The sequence below is a fragment of the Callorhinchus milii genome, unplaced genomic scaffold (genome assembly GCF_018977255.1).
Source record: "Callorhinchus milii isolate IMCB2004 unplaced genomic scaffold, IMCB_Cmil_1.0 Scaffold4, whole genome shotgun sequence".
NCBI classification, from domain to species: Eukaryota; Metazoa; Chordata; class Chondrichthyes; order Chimaeriformes; family Callorhinchidae; genus Callorhinchus; species Callorhinchus milii.
Window position 1 is genome coordinate 6,014,377 of NW_024704745.1, and position 24,922 is coordinate 6,039,298.

General features: G+C 48.2%; 1 protein-coding gene and 1 non-coding gene across 4 annotated transcripts in view; one reads left to right on the forward strand and one right to left on the reverse strand.

Moving 5' to 3' along the window:
- The window catches only part of robo1 (roundabout, axon guidance receptor, homolog 1 (Drosophila)), a 92,657-nt gene extending 68,930 nt beyond the window's left edge, over positions 1–23,727 (reverse strand). For all 3 annotated transcript variants that reach the window (XM_042334190.1, XM_042334191.1, XM_042334189.1), the window contains exon 1: positions 23,417–23,727. In XM_042334190.1, the coding sequence (XP_042190124.1) occupies positions 23,417–23,558 (142 nt within the window). In that variant the 5' untranslated portion in view covers positions 23,559–23,727. The remainder of the gene's footprint in view (positions 1–23,416) is intronic.
- trnat-cgu lies at positions 12,164–12,237 on the forward strand. Its single transcript has one exon. It is a non-coding gene; the product is annotated as a tRNA-Thr (tRNA).
- Positions 23,728–24,922: the final 1,195 nt, after the last annotated feature.

The following is a 24,922-nucleotide window of genomic DNA, read 5'->3' on the forward strand; positions in this document are numbered from 1 at the left end:
TAATGTTTCAAGAGTTAAGAGATAAATAAATAATAATAATCCTTGCATTTGATACAGCGCTTTTCACATCTTCGAGCCGTCTCAAAGCCCTTCACAGAATATACTATGAAGTGAATTGACTGTATACTTGTGGGCAAAGAGTGGCAGATATGGGGCTAAGGCGGGTAATTGGAGTTCAGGTACAGATCAGCTGTGATATAACAGAATGGCGGAATAGGCTCGAGGGCTGAATGGCCTCCTCCTGTTCCTATGTTCTCTCTGGTCTCATCCCAGGTGTGTTCCCCTCCCCCACACACGTCTCTCCGAGCAGGATTTGCTAATGGAGCCTGGCATTGATCGGGAGCACAGCTCTATGAACACGATCGCTCTCCCTGGAGCCCAATAAGCCCAGGCAATTGATTGGCACTCATTCCATCTCGTGCTAAATCCTTAACCTGTTCAACTGACAGTGCAAAGGGCTCCATTTCTCTTCACCGTGAGACAGTTCGGCAAAACCGTCCACCACAACATCAACAGTATTAGGTCTTATTTGATCCAGCGCCTTGGGACGTCCTCCCGACGTGAAAGGTGCTTTACCAATGTAATTTTGTTGTTATCGTTGTTTCACTTCAGGTGGATGGCTCTCAGCACTGCATAGGATATACTTTAAATTGCAGCGACTGGTAATAATAATAATAATAATAATAATCCTTGCATTTGATATAGCGCTTTTCACGTCGGGAGGACGTCCCAAAGCGCTTCACAGAATACACTGTAAAGTGAATTGACTGTATATTTGTGGGCAAACGCGGCAGCCAATTGCGCACAGCAATGTCCCACAAACAGTCGTAGATTGAAAATGACCAATTTTATTATTGTTTTTAGTTTTGGAGGGATTATTATTAGGCTCTGTGTGGAGTAAGGAAACTTGCCCAAGGTTTCGCCCTCTGCCTGGAATTGAACTCAGGTCTCTCGCTTGCAAAGCGAGTGCTCTAACCACTGAGCCACAGGACTCCACGGCACCTCTGACAATGCAATGCTTTCCCTAATGCCTTATTTTGACCTGTGTGTGTGTCCCAGTCTCAGTGTCTCTGAGCGTACTGTTCTGGATTTCTTTTCTCAATCACGCTGAACATCCTATCAAGCTGCCCTCTGCGATGCCACTTACAAACTTGACATTTTCAAAGCTCAAATGTCTCAGATTTGATTGAAAGAATTTGTTCCAAAATCTGTAATGTCAAACGACTCAAAGTGCCTCACGGGGAATCGATGCCAGGTGTAATCTACAATATAGTCGCTTGGCAGATTGTTTTCCGGAGGGGCTAATAATCCCTTCCCAAAACAAAAATGTTGTCACTCAAGTCACGACTGTTTTTCGGACGCTGCTGCGCGCAATTGGCCGCCGCATTCCGCCTACAAAATATACAGTCAATCTACGATATATTCTGTCAAGCGCTTTAATAATAAATAACAATCCTTACATTTGCTATAGTGCCTTATCATGTCATTGAGACGTCTCAAAGCGCATCACAGAATTTTTTTTTGAGCCATTATTACTACCAGAAAGCAATCCGCCAATCGACTAGCAACCGAGTCCTACCTTCTGCTGGCTAAACAGAGCCTTTGATAATGTCTCAATGTCTTGACTCCAAGCTATCACTGGCAAATGTCAGGCATTCTCTCTCTTGCCCTCAGTGACTTTCTAAAGGTGACAGATTGCTGGCTGGTATCAGGCCTTAATGAGAGTCAATTAAAAGCTACAAATCATTAGTGTTTGCGGTCAGCAGAGACGACTAATTGGAGGGCAAGGTTTAATTAGATTAGGTCGATGTGTTTACTTAATAGATGCTGGCCAGTTACAGCCATCAGGTGGGACACACAGTGGACTTGTGTTTACTTAATAATTATAATAATAATCCTTTCATTTGATATAGCGCCTTATCATGTCTTCAAGATGTCTCAAAGCGCTTCACAGGATGTACTATAAAGTGAATTGACTGTGTACTTTGATGGGTGAAACGCGGCAGCCAATTGCGCACAGCAGTGTCCCACAAACAGTCGTGGATTGAGTGACCACATTTTTTCTTAATATTTATTGATTATTATTTTGAAGGAATTATTACTCCCGGAAAGCGATCCGCCCATCGACCAGCAACCGGGTTCCTACTTACTGCCAGGTAAAACAGAGGCGTAAGGAAACTTGCCGAACTCATCACCCTGCCCGGGGAATTGAGCCCAGGTCTTCTCGTTTGAGAGGCGAGTGCTCTAACCACAGGACTCCACATATTGTCGGGAATTAGGAGGTAAGTAGGATGCATCCCTCCAGGGAGGGAGTGCGCATTCCGTTCCAACAAGCTATCTCTGGAATTTCCATGTGTAGGTGGGATGCATGGGATTCTCAGTTTGGTTTGGATATGGCTTAAGCAAAGTGATGGGTTTCCGCACGTATCAGACACCCGGCTGACACCCCCCTCCCCCAAAAATTGGATACGTGGGCATCTCCCTGGAGCTGAGTTGGCTCCAAGGTGAAGATATGTTTGTTAAACAGATTGTGAGAATCGAGTCCCCCCTCTGTGATGGTCTCTCATCATAACCGAGCTGGTAAGGTGACTGTATTTCGCCCATATGCAAAATACACAGTGAATTCACTTTACAATATATTCTGTGAATCGCTTTGAGATGTTTTACCGATGGGATAAGGCACTGCATGAATTGGAAGGTTTATTTATTACCATCTCAGAATGAAACACTAGATAATCACCAAACAACACACCTCTTAGCTCATCCCAAACAACACACACAGTCAGGCACACAAAGCAATGCTGCTCCAAATCTGGACACCTCTCATCCCCTGGGGGGGGAAAAACCCCTCCCCCTTCATGTCTCCCTTGAATTTAAATAATTCCTAGGAATGTCGATCAGAAAATCCCAGGAACAGTATCAAAGAATCACCAATACTGGGAAGCCTGGAGCTGAGGGAGAAAGAGAGAGAGAGAGAGGGAGCGGTTGGGGGTGGGGGTGCGGGGGCAAATGAGAGAACAAGACATAAGAGGGAGAGATAGAGAGCGCAAAAGACAAAGAGAGAGAAATAGAGCGAGGGAGAGAGGAGCCTAGGCAAATGTGGCAGCCAGTTTGCACACAGCAGTGTCCCAGAAACAGCCATGGAGTGAGTGACCAATTTTATCCGGGAAGATTGTCGGGCAGGACAATGGGAGAGAAGAGAAACTCCCTTCTCTTTCGCAATAGGTCGCAGGATCTTTAACGTCCACCTGGACAGGCAGACGTGTACTATATAAAATAATCAAAGCTCTCATTCTTAATAATCATAATAATAATAATAATCCCTTTATTTGACACAGTGCCTTTCAGGTCAAAGCGCTTCACGGGATTTTACTGTGGAGCTGGATTTAAGGTCTCAGCATTGCTCTGGAGGGTCAGCCCCAGACCATGAGCTCATTGTGGGGCTTGACCTGACTCTGCGAGTCTGGGCTGGAGACAAGGAATCTTTCTCTCTCAGTCAGGGCAAGGACACTGCAGTGCTGAACTCTGTAATTTGCTGCGCTGAGTGGTATCTGGACGAAGTGCTTAAGTAGAGAGCGCAGAGCCATCAACTCCACAAGTATGTGCTGAGACAGAGCCGTTCAGAGAAGATTAGAGGGCAGGAGTTCGATCAGAGCTTCGTGGGAGACGGAGAGCGGGGCGGAGAGGGAGGGAGAGAGAGAAAAGAGAGACAAAGAGAGGCGCAGAGAGAGAGAGAGCGAGAGAGGCGGAGTGGACTGAGGGAAAGGTGAAACGTGCTGAGCGGGCGGTCCTAAAATAATAATAATCCTTGCATTTGCTATAGCGCCTTATCATATCATTGAGACGTCTCTAAGCGCTTCACAGGATATACTGTAAAGTGGAGTGACTGAATATTTTGTGGGCGAAATGTGGTAGCCAATCGCGCACCTCAGTGTCCCACAAATAGTTGTGGATTGAGTGACCATGTTATTATTATTGCTTTTTTTTTTGTCGGGTTATTACCCCTGGAAAGTGATCCGCCAATCGACTGGGTTCCTACATTCTGCGAGGTAAACAGAGGTGTGTGGAGTAAGGAAACTTGCCTAAAGTTTCGTCACGGCTGGGAATCGAACCCGGGTCCTCTCACTTGCGAGCCGAGCGCTCTAACCACTGCGCTACGGAACTTCACTTCACAGATAGTTTGCACACAATGATGTCCCACAAACAGCAATGAAGTGAGAGACCAATGAGGTAAATGAACCGCTTGTTCACTTCATGGCTGCTTGTGGAACTCTGTGCAAAATGCAAAACACAAGCACACTTGTCAGTAATTACTGAGAAACACTTTGCTGAGATATTTCAACTGGTAAAGTCACTGTAAACATCCAAGTGTCTAAACACCGCCATATTCACACACCACACACACACACACGCGGTCTCTCACACACACGGTCAGACACACATACACACACACAAAGTTCACATACACACAAAGACACACACACAGTCACACACACAATCAAACCCCAACAGTCAGACACACACACACACACACACACATAATCAGACACGCACAGTCAGACACACACACACACGCGCGCGAGTCCACCGGCAGCACGGAATGATGCAAATGTATGAGTGTGTGGACGAGGCTGAGCTGGATACAAACACCATCTGTGAGGCTGTAATTAGAGGATTAGCCTGACCTGGGCAACCCTCGCCTCAGCTCCCCGAGCTCACACACTCCCCATGCGCAGCACAATCACCCCCAGGGGCAGCCCCCCCAAACCCCCATCCCATCAGACACTCAGCATCGCTTTCTGACAGTCAGACACAGAGAGAGAGAGACGGAAAGAAGAGATCGACAGACATAGAGAAACACAGATAGAGAGAGACAGACATACAGAGAAAGAGGCAGACAGACAGACAGACAGACAGGGAAAGAAACATAAACAGACAGACAGTGAGACAGAGGGAGCAACAGATAAGAGACAGTCAAGCTACTGTCCTGGATATACTGCACGCAAGCTGGTCAGATTAATAAGTAAATAATCTTTACATTTGATATGGTGCCTTATGGAAATTTCTCAAAGCGCTTCACAGATTTACTGTGCGGAGCCTGAGGTTTTGTCCTCAGCTCTGTTGTGCGTGTCCCTCACATCCACCCCCTCCCCTCTCTCTGTGACCCAGGCTGCTTTTCTTCACCTCACCTGGAGTCCGCATTCATACATCCAGCTTGCAGAGAGGCAAGCACTTAAAACACCGCACCTCCAATTGATGGAACCATTGCTCAATGGGCAGAGACGTGTGCCTGAGCTGCGGGCAGGAAGATGGTGGCAATGCTCTCACACATTTTCACGTTGAGCTGTGTTGACCACCGGGAAGCTCGCAGGGAGTTCCTGGGACATGCCATCCACCTAATGAGGGGTCGAACCCGCGCTTGTCGGCTGTTGGAACGGCCAACTGGTGACTATCCTCTGGCAATATCATAATAATCCTTGCATTTGATATAGCGCCTTATCACGGGGTGTCTCAAAGCGCTTCACAGGATAGACTGTAAAGTGAATTGACCATATATTTTGTGGGCGAAACGCGGCAGCCAATTGCTCACAGCAGTGTCTCACAAACAGTCGTGGATTGAGTGACCAATTTTTTTTTGGAAAAGCGATCCATTCGACTAACAACCGGGTTCCTACTTACTGCTAGGTAAACAGTGGCGTGCGGAGTAAGGAATCTTGCCCAACGTTTCGCCCTGTCGGGAATCGAACCCGGGTCTCTCGCTTGCGAGGAGAGCGTTCTAACCACTGAGCTACAGGACTCCAATATCAAATGCAAAGATTATTATTACTGTGTTTTGGGGTCAGCCGGGCCTGACACACACGGAAACCCATCGCCGTGATTAAGAGTATCCGAACCCAGACTGAGAGTTCACATGTGTTGGTTTCCGTTTGTCTGGAATGGAATGCATACTCTTTCCCATGAGAAACCTGCTTACCTAGTCCCAGAAAGTATTAAGTGCAGATTGACAGGAGCCAAGACTTGTCTACTGCTGGAATTTAACCAGCTAAAACCGCACAACTTAATCTACGTGAGTTCAAGCCTTGCCATTGAGAGCACTGACTGGCAAGCTTTCACGCTGCTTGTCCAGCTAGGACCATCCTATCCATTAGGGCTTTGGCTTGCAGGGTTAACAGCTGAGTGGGAGGATTCCCTGCCCCCAGTAACTGGTCTTCCCTTCCAGGTCCTGCCGATGAGCCAGCTGGGCTGGGCTGTCATCAGCAGTGCCCTGGAATACTGTGGACCTGCCTGGTCAGGAACCTGGGGTAGAGACCATCACAGAGGGCCGGCTCGATTCTGATGTTCCATTGCCAAACATGTCACCTTGGAGCTAGTTCAGCTCTAAGTGAGATCCCCACACCCCACCACCCAGGGAAGATAGTCATTAGATTGTTGTTTGACCCACATGGGTTTGAGCCCTCACTACCTGGATGACAGGTACCAGAAACTATCTGCTTCATAACACAATTGGCTCAGTCATCTGCACTCGGCAAACAAACAACAACAACTTGCATTTATATAGCGCCCCTCAGGCAGGGTAGCGTCCCAGAGCGCGACAGTCACTACACTTTACAGCAAATTCCTGTGAAGTGCTTTGAGGTGTCCTCCCGATGTGAAAGGCGCTATATCAAATGTAAGGATTATTATTAATGCTATATGTGGAACCTATAAAATTCACAGTGCAAAGTGAGGCCATTCGGCCCATCGTGACTATGCTGGATCTCCCATCCGTTCCATTCCCCCACCTCCCCCCCAGTGCAAGCCAGTGAGAGACACAGTGACAGACACAGAGCCACACAGTGAGACACAGGGACAGAGAGTCAGTGTGAGATACAGTGACAGAGATACAGTGACGGAGAGCCTGGCTGGGTATCCAGTGCCCCATCAGTTGGCCTCTATTTCGCTGCTTCGTTTAGGAGATCATGTAAAACAACCACAGGAAGCCTTGTAAGCAACTGTGTGGAATAACACGGCAGTGAGGCACAGGCTGACCCCACAGTCTCTTGTACCTGCTCATCAAGCCAAGCCGACAGAGGGGGAGAAGCAGCTTCACACCGTACACCACACAACACACATTTACATACAATCAGCAGTCAGCGGGACAGCAAAGCTCTCCATCAGCTGCTTTTGTTGTTGACAGAACAGTGGTATAGGAGCCAGCTCTGTCTGTCAGTCTAATACACAACAGATGGTATCAGGGAATATGTAATAGAGTGTGCTTCACAGAGAGATGGAGAGAGAGGGAGAGAAGGAGGGAGAGAGCGTGAGAGAGATGGAGATATAATAATGTATACAGAGAGAGATAGAGAGAGAGACAGAGAGAGGGCAAGACTGTATATATAATTTGTATATACATAGAGAGAGAGAGAGTAGAGAGAGAGGGCCGTGGGGGTGGGGGGTTGAATTGGCTGCTGCATTTAGCTCATAAAATACAGTCACTCCACTTTACAATATAATCTGTGAAGCACTTTGAGACGTCTTCAAGACAGGATATATCCATCAAATGCAAGTATTATTATTATATACAGCAGCTTGGGATATGAAAGGCACTATTCAAACATAATTTGTTGTTGGTTTGTTATATATGGAGTCCTGTAGCTCGGTGGTTAGTGCACTTGCTTCGCAAGCGAGAGACCTGGGTTTGATTCTCGGGCAGGACAAAACCTTGGCAAGTTTCCTTACTCCGCACACCTCTGTTTACCGGGCAGTAAATAGGAACCCAGTTGTTAGTCGATTGGCGGATTGTTTTCCCGGGAGTAATAATTCCTTAAAAAATCAAAAAATGAGTCTCTCAATCCATGACTGTTTGTGGGACGCTGCTGTGCGCAATTGGCTGCCGCATTTCGCCCACAAAATATAATCAGTTCACTTTACATTATATACTGTGAAGTGCTTTTGAGACATCTCGAAGATGTGATAAGGAGCTATATCATATGCAAGGATTATTATTATTATATAGATAGAGAGAGACAGAGACGAAGAAGGGCAAGAGAGAGAGGGCGAGAGTGATATATATATATATATATATATATATATATGAGAGGGGGAGAGAGAGAAATAGAGAGGGATTGAGAGCCAGACAAAGATGGGGAGAAAGATGGAGAGCGAGCGAGAGATAGTGAGAGACAAAAAGAGCAGGAGGGAATAAGGGAGAGAGCAGGAGAGAGGGGAGAGATAGAGAGAGAAATTGAGAGAGGAAAAGTGGGGGAGAGAAAGAGAGCAGAGGGAAAGGGAGGGTGAGCACTGTTGGGAAGTGAAAACTAATACATCAGTGAAATTAGTGACCCAACGACTACCCCACCCACCCCCACACCTTAGCCTTAGCCTTCCTTCCAAGTCCTACTGATGAGCCACGCTGACTGTGCTGTCATCAGCAGTGCCTTGGGATAGCTCAGGGACCGGACTAGAGACCATCACAGAGGGATGGATCATTCTGGCGTTCCATTGCTGAGCTTGTCACCTTGGAGCCATTTAAGCCCCGGGGAGACCCTACTAACCTCCTCCGCCACCCCACCCCACAAGAGGAACAAAGCCGGTGATGGCAGAGGTCAGTTTGGGGGAGGGCGCAGCTCTGGCACTGCCCCTGCCCTGGGGGTCTTGTCAATCACACAGGCAGGAGCTGGGGGTCAAACAGCAGAGGTTATGGCGAGAGGTCAAATAGTGGACATCCTGAGAACTGGATCGAGGATGAAGAGAGAGAGAGAGAGAGAGGGAGAGGATTGGGCATTCCCACAACAAACAGTCACTATACTTTAGGGTACATTCTGTGAAGCACTTTGAAACGCTTCAATGACGTGATAAGGCGCTGTGTGCAAAATACAAGGATTCCATCACTCAACACCTACACACACATTGCTGTGAGGTTTGACACTCTCTTCAATACAGGAGAGCGAGGGAGCAAGAAGAAAGAAAGAGAGCGAAAAGAGAGGGAGAGAACGGGGGAAAGAGAGGGAGAGAAGGAAGTAAGAAAGAAAAGAAAAAGGAAGACAGAAGAGGAGAGAGAGAAAGAGTGGTGAGAGGAAAAAAAGAGAGGAGAGGAGGAAAGAGTAAGAGGACAGAGAGGTGTGGGGGAGAGAGAGGGAGGAGAGAGTTGGGAAGAGAATGGTAAGAGAGGGAGACAAAGGAGGAAAGAGAGGAGGACAGGGAGGGAAAGAGGAGAGAAAAAGGAGAGGAGGAAAAGAGAAAGGAGAGAGAGAGAGAGAGAATGAAGAGAGACAAAAGAGGCGAGAGAAAGAAAGAGATGAATCAGGATGAAACAGGAGAGGAGGAAGGTAGTAAAAGGATGGAAACTGCAAGAGGAAACAAAAAACACTTCTTTCAGTTTCTTTGTGAGAACATAAATGGCAAAAACTAATCTCTCCACTTCTCTCAGACACTTTCTTTCTCTCTCTCTCTCTCTCTCCCTCCCTCCGCCTTTCTCTGTTTCTCTCTTTGTCTCACTCTCTCTCCCTCAGTCTTTATCTGTCTTTCTTTCCACTGTCTCTCTGAGTCTCTCTCTCTCCCTCTCTGTCTTTCTCTCTCCCTCACCGACTCTCTGTCTCTCTCTCTCTCTCTGGTGTTTCTCTCCCCCTCTTTCTTTCTCTGTATGTGTCTTTCTCTCTTCCCCCCCTCCACCTCTCAGTCTCTCTCCCTCTCTCTCTCTCCGCCACCATGAATACTGAGTAGACATGTCCCTGATCGCACACTAACGGCCCAGGGTGTTCTGTGCTGTTGGCTGTGAGGGAGGGTGTCAGGATGGAGGGTGTATGCGTGTTGTACACAAAGCCAGCCTTGGCTGTGATTCCTGCTCTCCAGGCCGCCCACGGCTGCTCAGCGCTATGCGACAGCCAAATGCACAAAAGGTGCTGTCAAAAGTACCAGCGAGCAGCGAAGTGGCTGAGAGAGCGAGAGAGAAAGATTGCGTGTGTGTGTGTGTGAGCCTTTCTCCTTCACCCCCTGTGAGGCTGCCAGCATTCACTGGCAGAGCCAGCCCTGGCACACAGTGTGAGAGTGAGCGAGAGCAAGAGAGAAGTGTGTGTGAGAAGCGAGGGAGAGTGTGAGTGGGAGAGAGTGTGTGTGAGAGACAGTGCAAGTGAGTGTGAGAGTGTGAGTGTGAGAAGGTGTGAGTGCGAGAGAGTCCCTCGCTCTTCCCTTCCTCCTACGCTCTACAGGACTCCTCACCTCTCTCGCTCTCCAGGTGCCTAAACCCCCGAAGTTGGCCTCAGTGACTGCCTCTGTCTTTATCTACGCCTCTCGCCTGCTCTGTTGACCTCGGCACTGGGGCCTTGGCCCTTCACCTGAGGTTCTCTATAAAACAAATTACTGGACAAGATAATGCCATCTTGTCTCTTATCTCAATGCCAAACCCATGATTCAGTGACAGCAATTAACCCTTTCCCGAAAAGCGGTGTAGAGAGTAGAGAGCTCCAGTGGGGGAACGAGCACAGACACCATGGGGAGAGAGCAGAGAATGGGAATCTCCTCCCGTGGTGACTAAGTGCCCTCTCCAGCACACTCTCCCTTTGCCGATGGTTCCCCTGACTGAGGTAAAGTAACAGAGCAGGTCTTTTTTCAGGCCATTACACAGCCTATAGACACAGACTGCCCTCTGAACCCTGAACAAAAGCGTTTCAGAGATAGCTTTCCCCCACAGGCTACAGAACAGACACAAAGGTAGTGTAATGAGTCTGTTACATTGCCTGCACAATGGCGGATCATGTCTGTAATGACACACTGATCCCAGGCCCCTCAGGATACACACATTGTGCTCAACATCACCTCCACTCTGTGTGCTCTGTCTCACATCACTTCAAAGGCTCCATTACAAGTTGATCTGATAGCTATACTGCGCCTGCAAACTGTATAATCCACGACTGTGTGTGGGACGCTGCTGTGCGCAATTGGCTGCTGCGTTTCGCCCACAAAATGCACAGTCAATTCACTTTACAGTATGTTCTGTGAAGTGCTTTGAGACGTCTCAATGATATAAGGGGCTGTATCAAATCCGAGGATTATTATTATTATTACGCAATCACCCCGGCTCAGTCAAACCCCCACACCACCACCACCACCCCCCCACCCGCCCCGCCCACACCGGGGTCCTGAGCTCACGGTCCAGCCTGATGCTCCAGTGCAGTGTTGGGTGGGGGCGGGGGCGGGGGGGGAGGAAGTAGGTGAAGGGCTTCATTAGCAGGGACTCCGTCCTGCGGATACGACGTTAAAACAAGTTACCGTCTGCGGCCTGTTCAGGTAGATATTAAACAGTCCCACGACAGTGGTTAGAGCGCTCGCCTCGCAAGCGAGAAGACCTGGGAAACCTCAAATTTCCTTACTCCAGACGTCTCTGTTTACCCAGCAGTACATAGGAACTCGGTTGTTAGTCGATTGGTGGCGAATCACTTTCCGGGGGTAATAAGCCATTCGAAACAAATGTGGTCACTCAATCCACGACTGTTTGTGGGACGCCGCTGTATGCAATTGGCTGCCTCATTTTGCTCACAAAACACAGTCAATCCACTTTACAGTGTATCCTGTGAAGCGCTTTGAGACATCTCAACAATTTGCTAAGGTGCTTTATCAAATGCAACGATGATTATTATTACAAGCCCATTCCCCCCCCCTCCCCGCAGCCACGCAAACCCTAACTGGCCCCTATTCCACCCCACGCCCCCACCTTTCCTCCCCGCGCTCTCCCCCTTGATGGCCCTGATTCTTTTTGCACCCTCTCCACCCACTGCCCCCCACCTTCTCACTCTCCCCTCGCTCTCCTACCCCCTCACAGCTCTCTCCTGTGTGTTACTTTGCAATTCGCTTTTAACAGGAGACAAAGGGAAATGTGATCGTCTGTGTGTAACGTTAGCCAGTGAGGGAAGCCTCGGGAGAGGGGGCCGAGGTAGAGAGAGTACGGCTTTCCCCCTGACGTGAGAGCCTCACCTCGTGTCAGCTCACACCCCGCGCTGCTCACAGCCAGGCCAGAGGGAGAGGAGGACTGGCAAAGACACGGGAAAAAGCTCCCGGGTCCAACACGTGCAGAGAGAGGTCACTGCTCCCGACCCCTGCTGCACTCGATTTCTTAACAACAACCCTCACATTTGGTAACGTGCCTACCACGTCAGAAGGATGTCTTACGAGACTTACTGTAAAGTGGAGTCCCGTAGCGTAGCGGTTAGAGCGCTCGCCTCGTAAGCGAGAGGACCCGGGTTCAATTCCCGGGCGGGGCGAAACCTTAGGTAAGTTTCCTTACTCCACACGCCTCTGTTTACCCAGCAGTAAGTAGGGACCCGGTTGTTAGTCGAGTGGCAGATAACGACTGTTTGTGGCACGCTGCTGTGTGCAACTGGCTGCCGCGTTTCGTCCGCACGATACACAGCAAATATAATTTACTGTGAAGCGCTTTGGGAGACCTCTCGACGACGTGATCAGTGGCTACATCAAATGCAAGGATTATTATTATTATTTACAACCCTTATGTTTGGTAACACGCCTATCACATCGAGAGGGTGTCTTACGAGACACGTTCTAAAGTGTAGTGACTGTGTGTTTTGCAGGTGAACTCGGCAGCCGATTTTGCTCGCAGCAATGTTCCGCGAATGGCCACGATGAGACTGAATGGTTTAATCTGGGGGATTGTTGGCCAGGACACCGGGAGAGACTCCGAGATGCTACCCCGTGTGAAGGCGACTATATTGGATGAGATGTTAAACCGAGGTCTCGTCTGCCTGTTCAGGTGGATGTCAAAGATTCCGCGGTGCTATTGGAAAAGGGAAGGGAGTTTCTCTCTCCTGCTGTCCTGGCCGAGAATCCCCTAAATAAAATCCGTCACTCACTCCATGGCTGTTTTGGGGACGTTGCTGTGTGCAAATTGGCTACAGAATGCACACTATTCACAGGAGAGAGATGAGGGGAGGAGGGGGAGGAAGAGAGAGAAGACAGAGAAAGAAGAGAGAGAAAGCGTACGTATGAGAGAGGGAGAGAGAGCACGAGACAGGAGAAAGAAGAGAGAGAACAGAGTTGTAAAGTGAGAGCCAAAAGGAGAGTAAGAAGAGGAGAGAGAGAGAGATACAAGAGAAAAATTGTGGGGGGTGGGGGGAGGGCGAGGGCTGGGATAAGCGAGCGGAATTTTTTTCTAACGCTTTTTTTAAAAAAAAAAGAAAGCATGATTTTGAGCAATGCCTCCAGGTGCCGAAGTTGACTGCAGGCGAAAGATAATTATTTTTATTTTTGGCTTTAATAATTCCGTGCGGGTCACATGTGAGGAAAGATAAGCTCATTAGCGGGGCTGCGAGTCTGTGGATCCAACACACCGCCTGACAGGCATGTCCCAGGGGAATATCCTCGCTTCCCGTCTGAAGCAATTTCCTTTGTCAGAGAGGCACAGCTCCCCAAACACACAGCCCTGGTCCACGCCGCTTTAAACAGGAGATTTTTACACTGAAATCATTTCCCTCCGTTTACAGTTCCCTCCGCTTGTAGAGAAGTCCCTCCGATTGGCAAAAACACAGCCTTTTGTGAATCGCTTCACTCACTTCAGGGCTGTGTGTGGGGAGACGTCGCTGTGCTCAAAATCGGCTGCCGTGTTCGCCGACAAAATACACAGTCATTGCACTCTACAGTGCGTCCTATGCAGTATACACTTTCACACAAAGGATAGTGGAAATCTTGGAAACCCTCCCCAAAAAGCTGTGAATTCCAGATCAATTCAATTAAAATTTCCGAGACTGAGGTCGATAGATTTTTGTTAGCTAACAATAACAACAACAACAACTTGTACTTATAGAGCGCCCTCCACGCAGGGTTAGCGTCTCGGAGCCTGACTCCGAGCAAAAGAGGGAGGTGACCGTAAGCGCAGTCGAAAAGGAAGGTTTTCAGGCAGGACTTGAAAAGGGGGAGAGGGGGGGCAAGGGCGGAGGGGTTGAGGGAGAGCGTTCCACAGTTTCGGGGCTTAGTGGCTGAAAGCACGACCTCCAATGGTGGAGCAGAGGGTGCGAGGGACGAGCAGGAGGCCGGTGCCAGTCGAGCGGAGGCGCCGGGTGGTGGATTGAAGAATGAGGAAGTCGGAGAGGTAGGGAGGTGCCAGGGAGCGAAGGGATTTGAACACAAGTGTGAGGATCTTGAGGAGTGCGTTTGAGTAATCCAAGCGGGAGGTGACAAACACATGCACGAGGGCTTCGGCTGGATTTGGGGTAAGGTACGGTCGGAGGCGGGCAATGTGGCCGAGGTGGAGGAAGGAGGGTCCTGGCCAGGGACCGGATGTAGAGGAGGAAGGACAGCTGTGGATCGAACTGGATGCCTAGATTGCGCACTGGTTCGGTGAGTCTGAGGGAGAGGCTGGGAGGTTGAGGAGGTGAAATCCGCAGGAGTGAAGACATTGACATGAGCCGAGGAGTGTGGCCCTATACAAATGTAATTTTGTTGTTGTTGCTGTTGTCCACTCACTCGGTTGCCAAGCGAGTGCTCTAACCACTACACTACAGGACTCCGGAAATAATAATAATAATTAAAATCACAGCAACTGCTGCCTGCGTTTGCTGTCCAGCCTCTTCTCTTTATACTTGTCTAAACATTGCCTCTGAGCGAGATGCCAGCGACCTGAATTTGAGGCCTTACGGAGGAGACGACCTCAGGCTGAGACGTTTCAGGAAGGACACAAGCTTGAGGAGAGTGCTGTGTGATCAGCGCTCACCCTCGCTGTGCCTCGCTCCTTCTCTCTCAGTAATCAGCCACACGTCTCACCCGTTCGAGGCCTTCACACGAGGCTTAGTTTTGTTTATAAGGAGCCCCAGGAGCATCCTCACAACTTCTCAGCCTCAAGAAAACCCGGTCGGTTTGTCGTAAAATTTAAAAGTGCTCTCAGACTTGCCTGTTCCACTTCTTGGCTACACTTCACTCAATCCACGACTGTTTGTGGGCCACTGCTGTGTGCAATTGGCTGCCGCGTTTCTCTCACGAATTACACAGTCACCGCACTTAACAGTATAATCCCGTGAAGCGCTTTGAGACCTCTCGACGACGTGATAAAAGTGCGATATCAAATGCGAGGATCATTATGATTACTTTTGCGTGACGCCGTTGTGTGCAAGTTGGCTTATTGCGTTCGCCTACAAAACACACAGTCACTACGCTTTAGAGTACACCCTAGGAGATGATTCGAGACGTCCTCCAGATGCGAAAGGCGCTGCATAAAGTGTAAGGGTTATTCATTCTTTTTATTGAACAATTTACCGTTGATATATTGCCTTTCAGGTCTGTCTGAAATCAATCAGCCGGTGGGTCAGCCCGGCTCAGTGGTAAGCGCTCTCGTTTCTGAGTCAGAAGGTCGTGGGATCAAGCCCCACGTCGAGGCTTGGAATCGCACAGCTTCAACTGACACTCCAATGCAGTGATGGGGTGGGTATTGCCATGTCGGAGGCTCAGTCCTTCTTATATGAGACCTTAAATTGAGGTCCCGTCTGCCTGTCCAGGTGGAGGTTAAAGATCCTGCAGCGCTATTGGAAAAGAGAAGGGAGTTTCACTCTCCCGTTGTCCTGGCCAAAAATCCCCAAATAAAATTGGTCACTTCACTCCACGACTGTTTGTGGGACACTGCTGTGCCTAATTGGCTGTCGTGTTTCGCCCAGAATAATACACAGTCACTGCACAGTCACAATATATTCTGTGAAGCCCTTTGAGACGTCTCGACGACGTGATAAGGCGCTGTATCAAATGCGAGGATTAATATCGTAACTGCGCAGCAGCGCTGATTAGGCACAAACCTTCCAGTCATTACGCTTAATAATAATAATAATAATAATCCTTGCATTTGATATAGCGCTTTTCACGTCGGGAGGACGTCCCAAAGCGCTTCACAGAATATACTGTAAAGTGAATTGACTGTATATTTGTGGGCGAACGCGGCAGTCAATTGCACACAGCAATGTCCCACAAACAGTCGTAGATTGAAAATGACCAATGTATTATTGTGTTTTTTTGGAGGGATTATTATTAGGCTCTGTGTGAAGTAAGGAAACTTGCCCAAGGTTTCGCCCTCTACCTGGAATTGAACTCAGGTCTCTCGCTTGCAAAGCGAGTGCTCTAACCACTGAGCTACAGGCTTCCCACAAAATAAAAGCATCTCCTGAACTCCCTCAACCCCCACGACGGCCACCGCCAACCCAGTGCGAGAGCTAATGAGCTGTGTACGAGAGGCAGGCGGGTAAACAAAGAGACCGCTACGTAGCACGGGAGAAGGTATAAATTATGGGGGCTGTCAGCCCAGGCTGACTCGCACTGCCATCACCTCTCTCTCTGATAACAATTAAAACGGAATACATTATCGCCTGCCGAGGGATGGGAAAATATTCAGGCCGGCTCCCGTTGTCACCGCGGCTCACCGCAGCTCTCCCCCACCTCCCCCCCCAGCCCCAACACCCACTCCGCCAAACACCCCCTCTCACGCTGCAGCGCTTTCCCACGCTTTCCCCCCCCCCCACCACCCCGCCACCACCCTCACGCCCTACTCTCACCACCACTCCACCCAGGCCGGGTACAGTGGCACCCACTCCATTTGGGACCGGGAGATAATAGATGCGGTCTTTTATATGGCCCATCACACTCCCCAGTCTCAGCGCAGGCAGTCTTTAATGAGGCGATTTACATACCGGCACACTAGCTCACCGCCTCACTCCGGGTGTGTACGTCTCTCTCTCTCTCTCTCTCACTCTCCTTTCCCTATCTTTCTCTCCCTCGTAAGCTCTCTGTCTTCTCTCCCCCCTCCACCACCCCCACTGCTCTCTCTCTCTCTTGCTCATACTCTCTCCTCACCTCATAGAATCTTTCTCTCTCTCTCTCGCTCTTTCTTTCTCCTTCTGTCCATCTCTGCCTCTCTCTCTCTTTTCCTGTATTTGTCACTGTATCTCCCTCTCTGTATCCCTCTCTCTCTCCCTCTCACCTCTTTCCCTATCTCTCTCTCCCTCATTAACTCTCTGTCTTGTTCCACTTCCTCGCTCTCTCCCTCACACTCTCTCTCTCCTCCTTCATACGATTTTTCTCTTTCTCTGTCCATCACCTTTCTCTCTCTCTGCCTATCTCTCTTTCTCTCTCTATCTCTTCCTGCACCTGTCACTGTGTCTCTCCCTCTATCCTCCTCTCCCTCTCTCGTTCTGTAACTTTCTCTTACCCCCACTCTCTCTCTATCTCTCTCTTCCTCAACTCCCAGGTCATAAACCAACTCCCAGACTTGCTGATTAACTCACAGACCTGTCCCTGGGAATCACCTTACATTTCTCCATGATGCATCACACACGTAAACACAGAATTCTGTATTTATAATAACCCAGAGCGTCCCATAAGACTGGCACTGTGTGTGTTTAGGTGACCACTGATCCCATTCCCTGCTCTCTCCCCATCGTGTCTGTCTGTGCTGGTGCTCGCTCCCCCACTGGAGCTCTCTACTCTAATCCCATTCCTTGTTTTCTCCATCATCAATACAATAAAGAAGATAACTGTAATAGCCATAAATAAAAACCACAGAAATTTAGGGCACAGAAGAAGGCCAGTTGGCCATCGTGCCTGTGTTCCTCCCTCAAGAGCAATCCTTTCAGTCCCACTTACCTGCGCTTTCCCCACACCCTTGAAGCTGACTCTTACTAAGGTATTTGTCTTGTTCCCTCTTGAAGCCTATATGGATTCTGCTTCAACCACCACTCCCCAGTAGGGCATTCCATATCCTAAATGTTAGTGAGTGTGCGCTCTTATACACTAACTCACACACTCGTGCTCCCTCTCACACTCACCAAACTTACCCACTCGCAATTAGCACTCAGACATACACATACACACTCAGACATACACATAATACTCCCAACTCTTATACTCCCACTGCAACACTCACTCACTGACAAACTCGCATCAAAGCTTTTTACACTTCAAACACCACAGAGAACAGGCAGGTGAGAGCCAGTGAGGGAACGAGCGAGTGAGAGAGGAGGAAGAGAGAGAGAAGAATGTGGGTCTTATCGTTCCATCAGTCTGGGGTTACAGCCCAGACCTGATTAATGTGTGGGAGATGGTAATCAGACACCGAGGTTAGCAGCTAACTTGCACAGTTCAGAGGGAGCCTTTTGTCAGCAGAGGTTAGGTGTGTATGTCGGAGAGGGGGCGGGGGAGGAGTAGGTGGGGGGGTGGGGAGCGGAGGTGAAATGGGGGAGAAGACGACACAAGAATTTCACTTGTGATCTCTCCGGCGATGCTCAGATCCCAGCGATCAGCCCCAGTGGATTGATACAGTCAAACAGGCCTCACTCATCACTACCAGGGCAAATGTGGCAAAGCTCTTCACAGATACAATGGGGAGAGAGTAGGGAATGTGATTACAGTAGAGAGCTCCAGTGGGGCAGCGAGCACCAGTACAAACACGATGGCGGTAAGAGAGTCTCTGTGATTACAAAGGAACATAGGAATTAGGAGCAGGAGTAGGCCATTCGGCTCCTCGAGCCTGCCCGCCATTCAATAAGATCGTGGCTGATCTTCTAAACTAACTCCATCTGCCACCTTATCCCCATATCCCTTAATCCCTCTATCCTTTAGAAATCTATCAATCTCAGTCTTGAATATGTTCAAGGACTAAGCATCTACAGCCTTCTGGGGTAGAGAATTCCATACATTTACTTCCCTCTGAATGAAGAAGTGTTTCCTCAACTTTCCTGTTCGAAAAGGCTGACCCTTAATCCTAAAACTGTGACCCCTAGTTATAGATTCTCCTACCAGGGGAAACAGTCTCACACTGTCTACTCTGTCAAGCTCCATAAGAATCTTATATGTTTCTATAAGATACCCTTAATTCTTCTATATTCTGGAGAATATAGGCCTAGTTTTGTTGTTGTTGTAGTTTACTCAACCTATCCTCATAGGTAACTCCCTCATCACAGGAACTAACCCATTGAATCTACACTGCACTCCCTCTAAGGCGAGTATGTCCTTTCTTAAGTAAGGAGTCCAAAACTGCCCACAATATTCTAGGTGCGGTCTCACCAAAGCCTTATACAACTGCAGCAAGACTTCCCTACTCTTGTATTCTAACCCTTTTGCAATAAACCCCCAAATGCCATTAGCCTTCCCAGTTGCTTGCTGTACCGGCATACTAACTTTTTGTGACTGGTGTACAAAGGACACCCAAATCCCTCTGAACAATAACACTATCCAGTCTCTCCCCCTCCAGAAAATAATCTGCTTTTCTATTTTTACTACCTAGGTGAATAATTTCACACTTCCCCACATTATATTCCATCTGCCACCTTCTTGCCCACTCACCTAACTTATCTATATCCCTTTGCAATCTTTTTGTGTTATCCTCAGAGCTTAGTCTCCCACCTAGCTTAGTATCATCCGCGAATGTAGATATTTTAAGTTCTATGTCCTCGTCTGGATCATTGATATAGATTGTAAATAGTTGAGGCCCAAGCACTGCTCCTTGTGGCACTCCACTAGTCACATCTTGCCAATCTGAGAAGGACCCGTTTATCCCTACTCTTTGTTTTCTTCCCGTTAGCCACTCTTCGATCCATGCTAATATACTGCCTTTAATTCCATGGGCCCTAATCTTGTGTAGCAGCCTTTTATGTGGCACCTTGTCAAATGCCTTCTGGAAATCTAAATACACTACATCTACTGGTTCCCCCCTATCTAACCCACTAGTTACATCCTCAAAGAACTCTAAAAGATGTGTTGAGCATGACTTCCTTTTGTAAAGCCATGTTGGCTCTGCCTAATCATGATATAGTCTTCTACGTACCCCACTACGACGTCCCTAATTAAGGATTCTAGAATTTTCCCTACCACCGATGTCAGACTGACTGGTCTATAGTTCCCCATCTTCTCTCTCCCACCCTTCTTAAATAGTGGTGTTACGTTTGCGATCTTCCACTCAATGGGAACCATTCCAGAATCCAGAGAATTTTGGAAGAACAAAAACAAGGCATCCACTATCTCAGCAGCCACCTCTTTTAAAACCCTAGGATGCAGGTCATCAGGTCCAGGGGATTTGTCATTTTTCAATCCCAACAGTTTCCCTAGTACTAATTCTTTACTGATGTTAATTTCCCAAAGTGCTCACTAACATTATCTTCTTAGTTCCCCTCTATTTTTGGTAAGTTTTCAGTGTCTTCTAACGTGAAGACAGAAGCAAAGTATTTGTTTAATGACTCTGCCATATCTTTATCCCCCGTTATAATTCCTCCTAACTCTGCCTGTAATGGACCCACATTCACTTTTGATAGTCTCTTCCTCATTATGTATTTGTAAAACTCTTGCAGTCTGTCTTTATGTTCCTTACTAGTTTGCCCTCATAAAACATTTTCTCTCTCTTAATCCATTTCTTAGTTTTTCTTTGTTAGTCTCTGAAGCCCTTCCAATCCTTGGGTTTACTGCTCTTTTTGGCAGTATTATAGGATTCTCCTTTTAATTTTATACTTTCCCTAACTGCTCTAGTTAGCCATGGTTGAACCACTTTTCCTGTGGTATTTTTATTCCTCAAGGGAATATATGATCGTTGGGAATTATGTACTATATCTTTAAAGGTTTGCCATTGCTGGTCTACTATCATATCCTTTAATCTAATTCCTCGGTCTATTTTAGCTAAATGCTCTCTCATACCTGCAAAGTTGGCTCTATTTAAATTTAAGACCCTTGCTTCGGAGTTAATTACATCACTCTCTAACTTAATGCTAAATTCCATCATGTTATGGTCATTCTGCCCTAGAGGAGCCTTAACTTCCAGATTGCTGATTAGCCCTATTTCATTACACAAAACAAGATCTAGGATCTCCTATGCCCTGGTTGGTTCCTCAGCATACTGATCCAGAAAACTATGTCTAATGCTAGTTAGAGGTAGCATTAGAGATGGTAGATTCTGCTCTGTCACGGTCTTTTACAAGAAAGCAAAGGGAGGAGGCAGTGAGCGCTCTGTGTTTCTGGGCTCTTGTTTTGGGATTAGATACAAACCACGGCTGCAGGATACAACTGATAGGTGGACAATGTGTGAGGACTGATCAAAGCTGTGCACTCCATATCTCCTCTCTTTCTCTCTCTATATCCCTTCCCGTCTCTCTCTCTTCCCCTCCCTTTCTTCCTTGATCTCTCCCCCTCCCTTCCTTGTTCTCTCTCCCCCTGCCTTTCCTGCTCTCTCTTCTCTCCACCAGCCTCCCCATCCTTGCTATTTTTCTCCCCTTCTTGCTCCCCTTCCTTGCTCTCTCTCTATCTAATGCACAATACAGAACAATGCACAAGTACAGAAGCCAAGATTTTGACCAGTCACCATGGCATCAGGCAATGCAGATACCATAACTAAACACAAATTACGTATACATTCGATAAAAACAGTTCTCTTCTGAAACCTGTTTGGTTGTACCATTCAAGTCGTTTTACACTACATGATTTCTGCACTTGAGGTGCAATACTGTGCAGAACTGTACAAGGAAATAATGGACTACCAAAGCTTTGATATATATGGGTTATACGTTGTACACAAACTTTGCCTTAATGTCTCCAGCCAGTACAGTTTTTGTGTATTTATTAAAATAATAGTATCTTACAGCACAGAAGGAGGCCATTCGGCTCATCGTGTCTGTGACGGCTCTTTGAAAGAGCTACCAACTAGTCCCACTCCTCCGCTTTTACCCCATAAAGTTTTCCTTTTTGAGTATTTATCCAATTTCCTTTTGAAAGTTATTATCAAATCTGCTTCCACCACCTTTTCAGGCAGCACTTCCAGACTGTAACAACTGTATTGTTGTTTGTCATATAAAATCCGATTGACGCATAATTTTACGTAAGTCACGAGTTTGCCATAACTCATAACTTTGCATAAGTCACAAGAAATGTTGATGTCCCAGCTGATACAGCTTATGTGAGTTTTACTGCAGTAAATGTGTAATTAGTTTTCAACCGTTAAACATCTGTCAAATTAGACTAACTGAGGAGGGGAGGGAGAGGCCAACACACCAGGACGCAGGGTCTATACCCCAGGACACAGGCCAACACGCCAGGACACAGGATCAACACGCCAGGACGCAGGGTCAACGTGCCTGTGTCCTGTTGTGTTGCCCTGATTGACTGTGTTTTGTGCATGAAACACGGCAGCCAATTGCGCAGCAGTGTTCCACGAGAAAGGGATGGACTGAGTGTAAAAAAAAATTTCGGGGTGGGGGTGGCAGGGATTATTACCTCTGGAACGCGATCTGTCAATAGTCTAACAGTGGTTCCTACGTTTTACTAGTCAAACAGAGACATGTGGAGTAAGGAAAATGGCCTAAGATGTTGCCTTGCCAGGGAATCGAACTGGGTCCTCTCGCTTGCGAGGCGAGTGAGTTAACCACTACGGGGCTCTAACTATCAAATAACACCACGGGATCCTTAACATGCACCTGAACAGGGCACAGGCGAGGAGCTCGGTTTAACGTTTCACCCGAAGGATGGGTGAGAATGAGAATGTGGCTCCCTCCTCCCCAGCACTGCGCTGGAGCATCAGCCTGGACTGCGAGCTCCAGATTTAATTGTGGGGGTGCTCGAACCAAACAGAGGGCGACAGAGAGAGAGAGAGAGAGGTTGAGACCAGGTCACCTGCATTAGAGCACAGTCTAATCCGAGAGGGAGTGAGAGGCAGCATCACCCTTGTGTATTAGGTGTGATTAGGGGGATGAGTTCTGCGTTGGGGGGGGGCTCAGGGTCTCTCTCTCTGGTCCGGGGGAATATAAACCAGCAGCTGTCAGGCTGTTATGGGAGGAATTTCACCCCCGGGGAAAACTAGTTGAGAACAAAACAGCTCCATATGCCGAGCACGGTAAGCAGTAACAGCTGACAGACAGACACACAGACAGACAGACAGACAGACAGCAGGCTTGTCACTGAGACCTGCCGGATAGCGTTACGTTTCAACGCTGGAGGATTTTATCAGCTACGACACCAGAGAGAAGCCCCCTTCTCTTTTCCAACATTCTCCTGGCGTCTTTAACGTCCACCTGAACAGGCAGAGACGGGACCTTGGTTTAATGTCTCATCCGAAGGACGGCACCTCTGACAATGCAGTGCTCTCTCCGCCCAGCGCTGCACTGGAGCATCAGCCTGGACTGTGAGCTCAGCGTTCCCAACGTGGGGCTCATATATAGAGGTGTCACTGTTAGTATCAGATTATATAGAGGTGTCACTGTATAATATCAGACTGTATAGAGGTGTCACTGTTAATATCAGACTGTATAGAGGTATCACTGTATAATATCAGACTGTATAGAGGTGTCACTGTTAACATCAGACGCTGCTCTCGTCACCTCAAATCACGTCCATTTACAGTGCAGAAAAGGAGGCCATTCGTGCCGACTCCCTGAGCAAAACTGAGCAGCCCAGCCCCCCCGCCCCACCCCGGGACACTCACTTGCCACCTCCAGCGAGGCGTTGTGGCTGACGGCCTCCCCCAGGTAGTTACGAGCCACACACACGTACACGCCCTCGTCAGGCTTGCTGCGGCGGCCGTGGACGATGCGCAGGAAGAAGAGGGAGCCGCTGGGCAGCAGCATTCGGTGAGAGCGAGCGTCATCCTTGTCCGTCTCCACGCGCTCCCCGTCCTTGTACCACTCCACCGTGGGGCTGGGCCGGCCCTCAGCCTTACAGTTCAGGGTGGCCGGCTCCCCCTTAGACACTATCAGGTCAGACGGGTGCTCGGCGATACGTGGGGCAAAGTCCTCCTGACGCAGACGGGAGCCTGAGAGAGAGAGAGAGCGAGAGAGTGTGAGAGAGAGAGAGTGTGAGAGAAAGTGTGTGTGTGAGATATATATACACAGAGAGAGAGAAAGAGAGAGGGTTAGAGACATTGTGAGAAAGAGTGTGAGAGCGCCAGAGAATGTGTGTCAGCGAGACACAGAGAGAATGTGTATGAGAGAGAGTGTAAGAGAGTGAGCAAGTGTTACAGAGAGAGAGAGAGCGAGTGTGAGAGGGAGACGGAGAGAGAGGGAGTGAGTGTGAGAGAGAGTGTGAGAGAGAGCGAGAGCGTGAGACACACAGAGAGCGTGTGTGAGAGAGAGACATATACATAAAGTGTGAGAGAGAGAGGGCGTGAGAGAGACACAGAGAGGGAAGGGAGTGTGTGTGAGAAACCTAGAGTGTTACATACAGACGCAGTGTGAGAGTGTGTGTGAGAGAGAGGGTGTTACAGACAGACAGCCAGAGAGAAAGAGAGGGTTAGAGACAGAGAGGTCTGAGGGAGACAGAGAAAAAGAGAGAGATGGTTAGAGATAGACAGAGAGACAATACACGACTCTTTCACGTGAAGGTCTAGCTTTCTCTTGATTGTATTTACACTATTTGCTTCAACCACTGCTTCAGCTGTTTTCACAGACACGTCCCAGCCTCAGCCACGCTTGCTGGTAAACTCACTCCGCTTATTACAAGACCCTAAGATTGGTTCGACGAAAAGAAGGCCCTTCAGCCCACCTGAAGCCACTTCTCCACCCTACTCCCCCCAGCTTTCCGGTGGTAATAATCCCTCAAAAAGAAAGAAATTGGCCACTCAATCCACGACTGTTTGTGGGAGGTTGCTGTGCACAATTGGCTGCAGCGTTTCGCCCACAAAATACAGTCCATTACTTTGCAGTATATCCTGTGAAGCACTTTGAGACGTCTCAATGATGTGGTAAGGTGCTATATCAAACACAAGGATTATTATTATCGAGCTACTTTTTAAATGGGTCCCAGTGTCCTGGCCACATCCACCCTTACTGTTAACACTGTTCCTCTGGGTAAAGAAACACTTCTTGGTATCTAATCTAAAATCGCGCCTTTATAATTCTAAACCTGTCTCCTCTTGTTATACTCATAGAATCATAGAATTATACAGCACAGAAGGAGTCCATTTGGCCCATTGTTTCGGTGCCGGCTCTTTGAA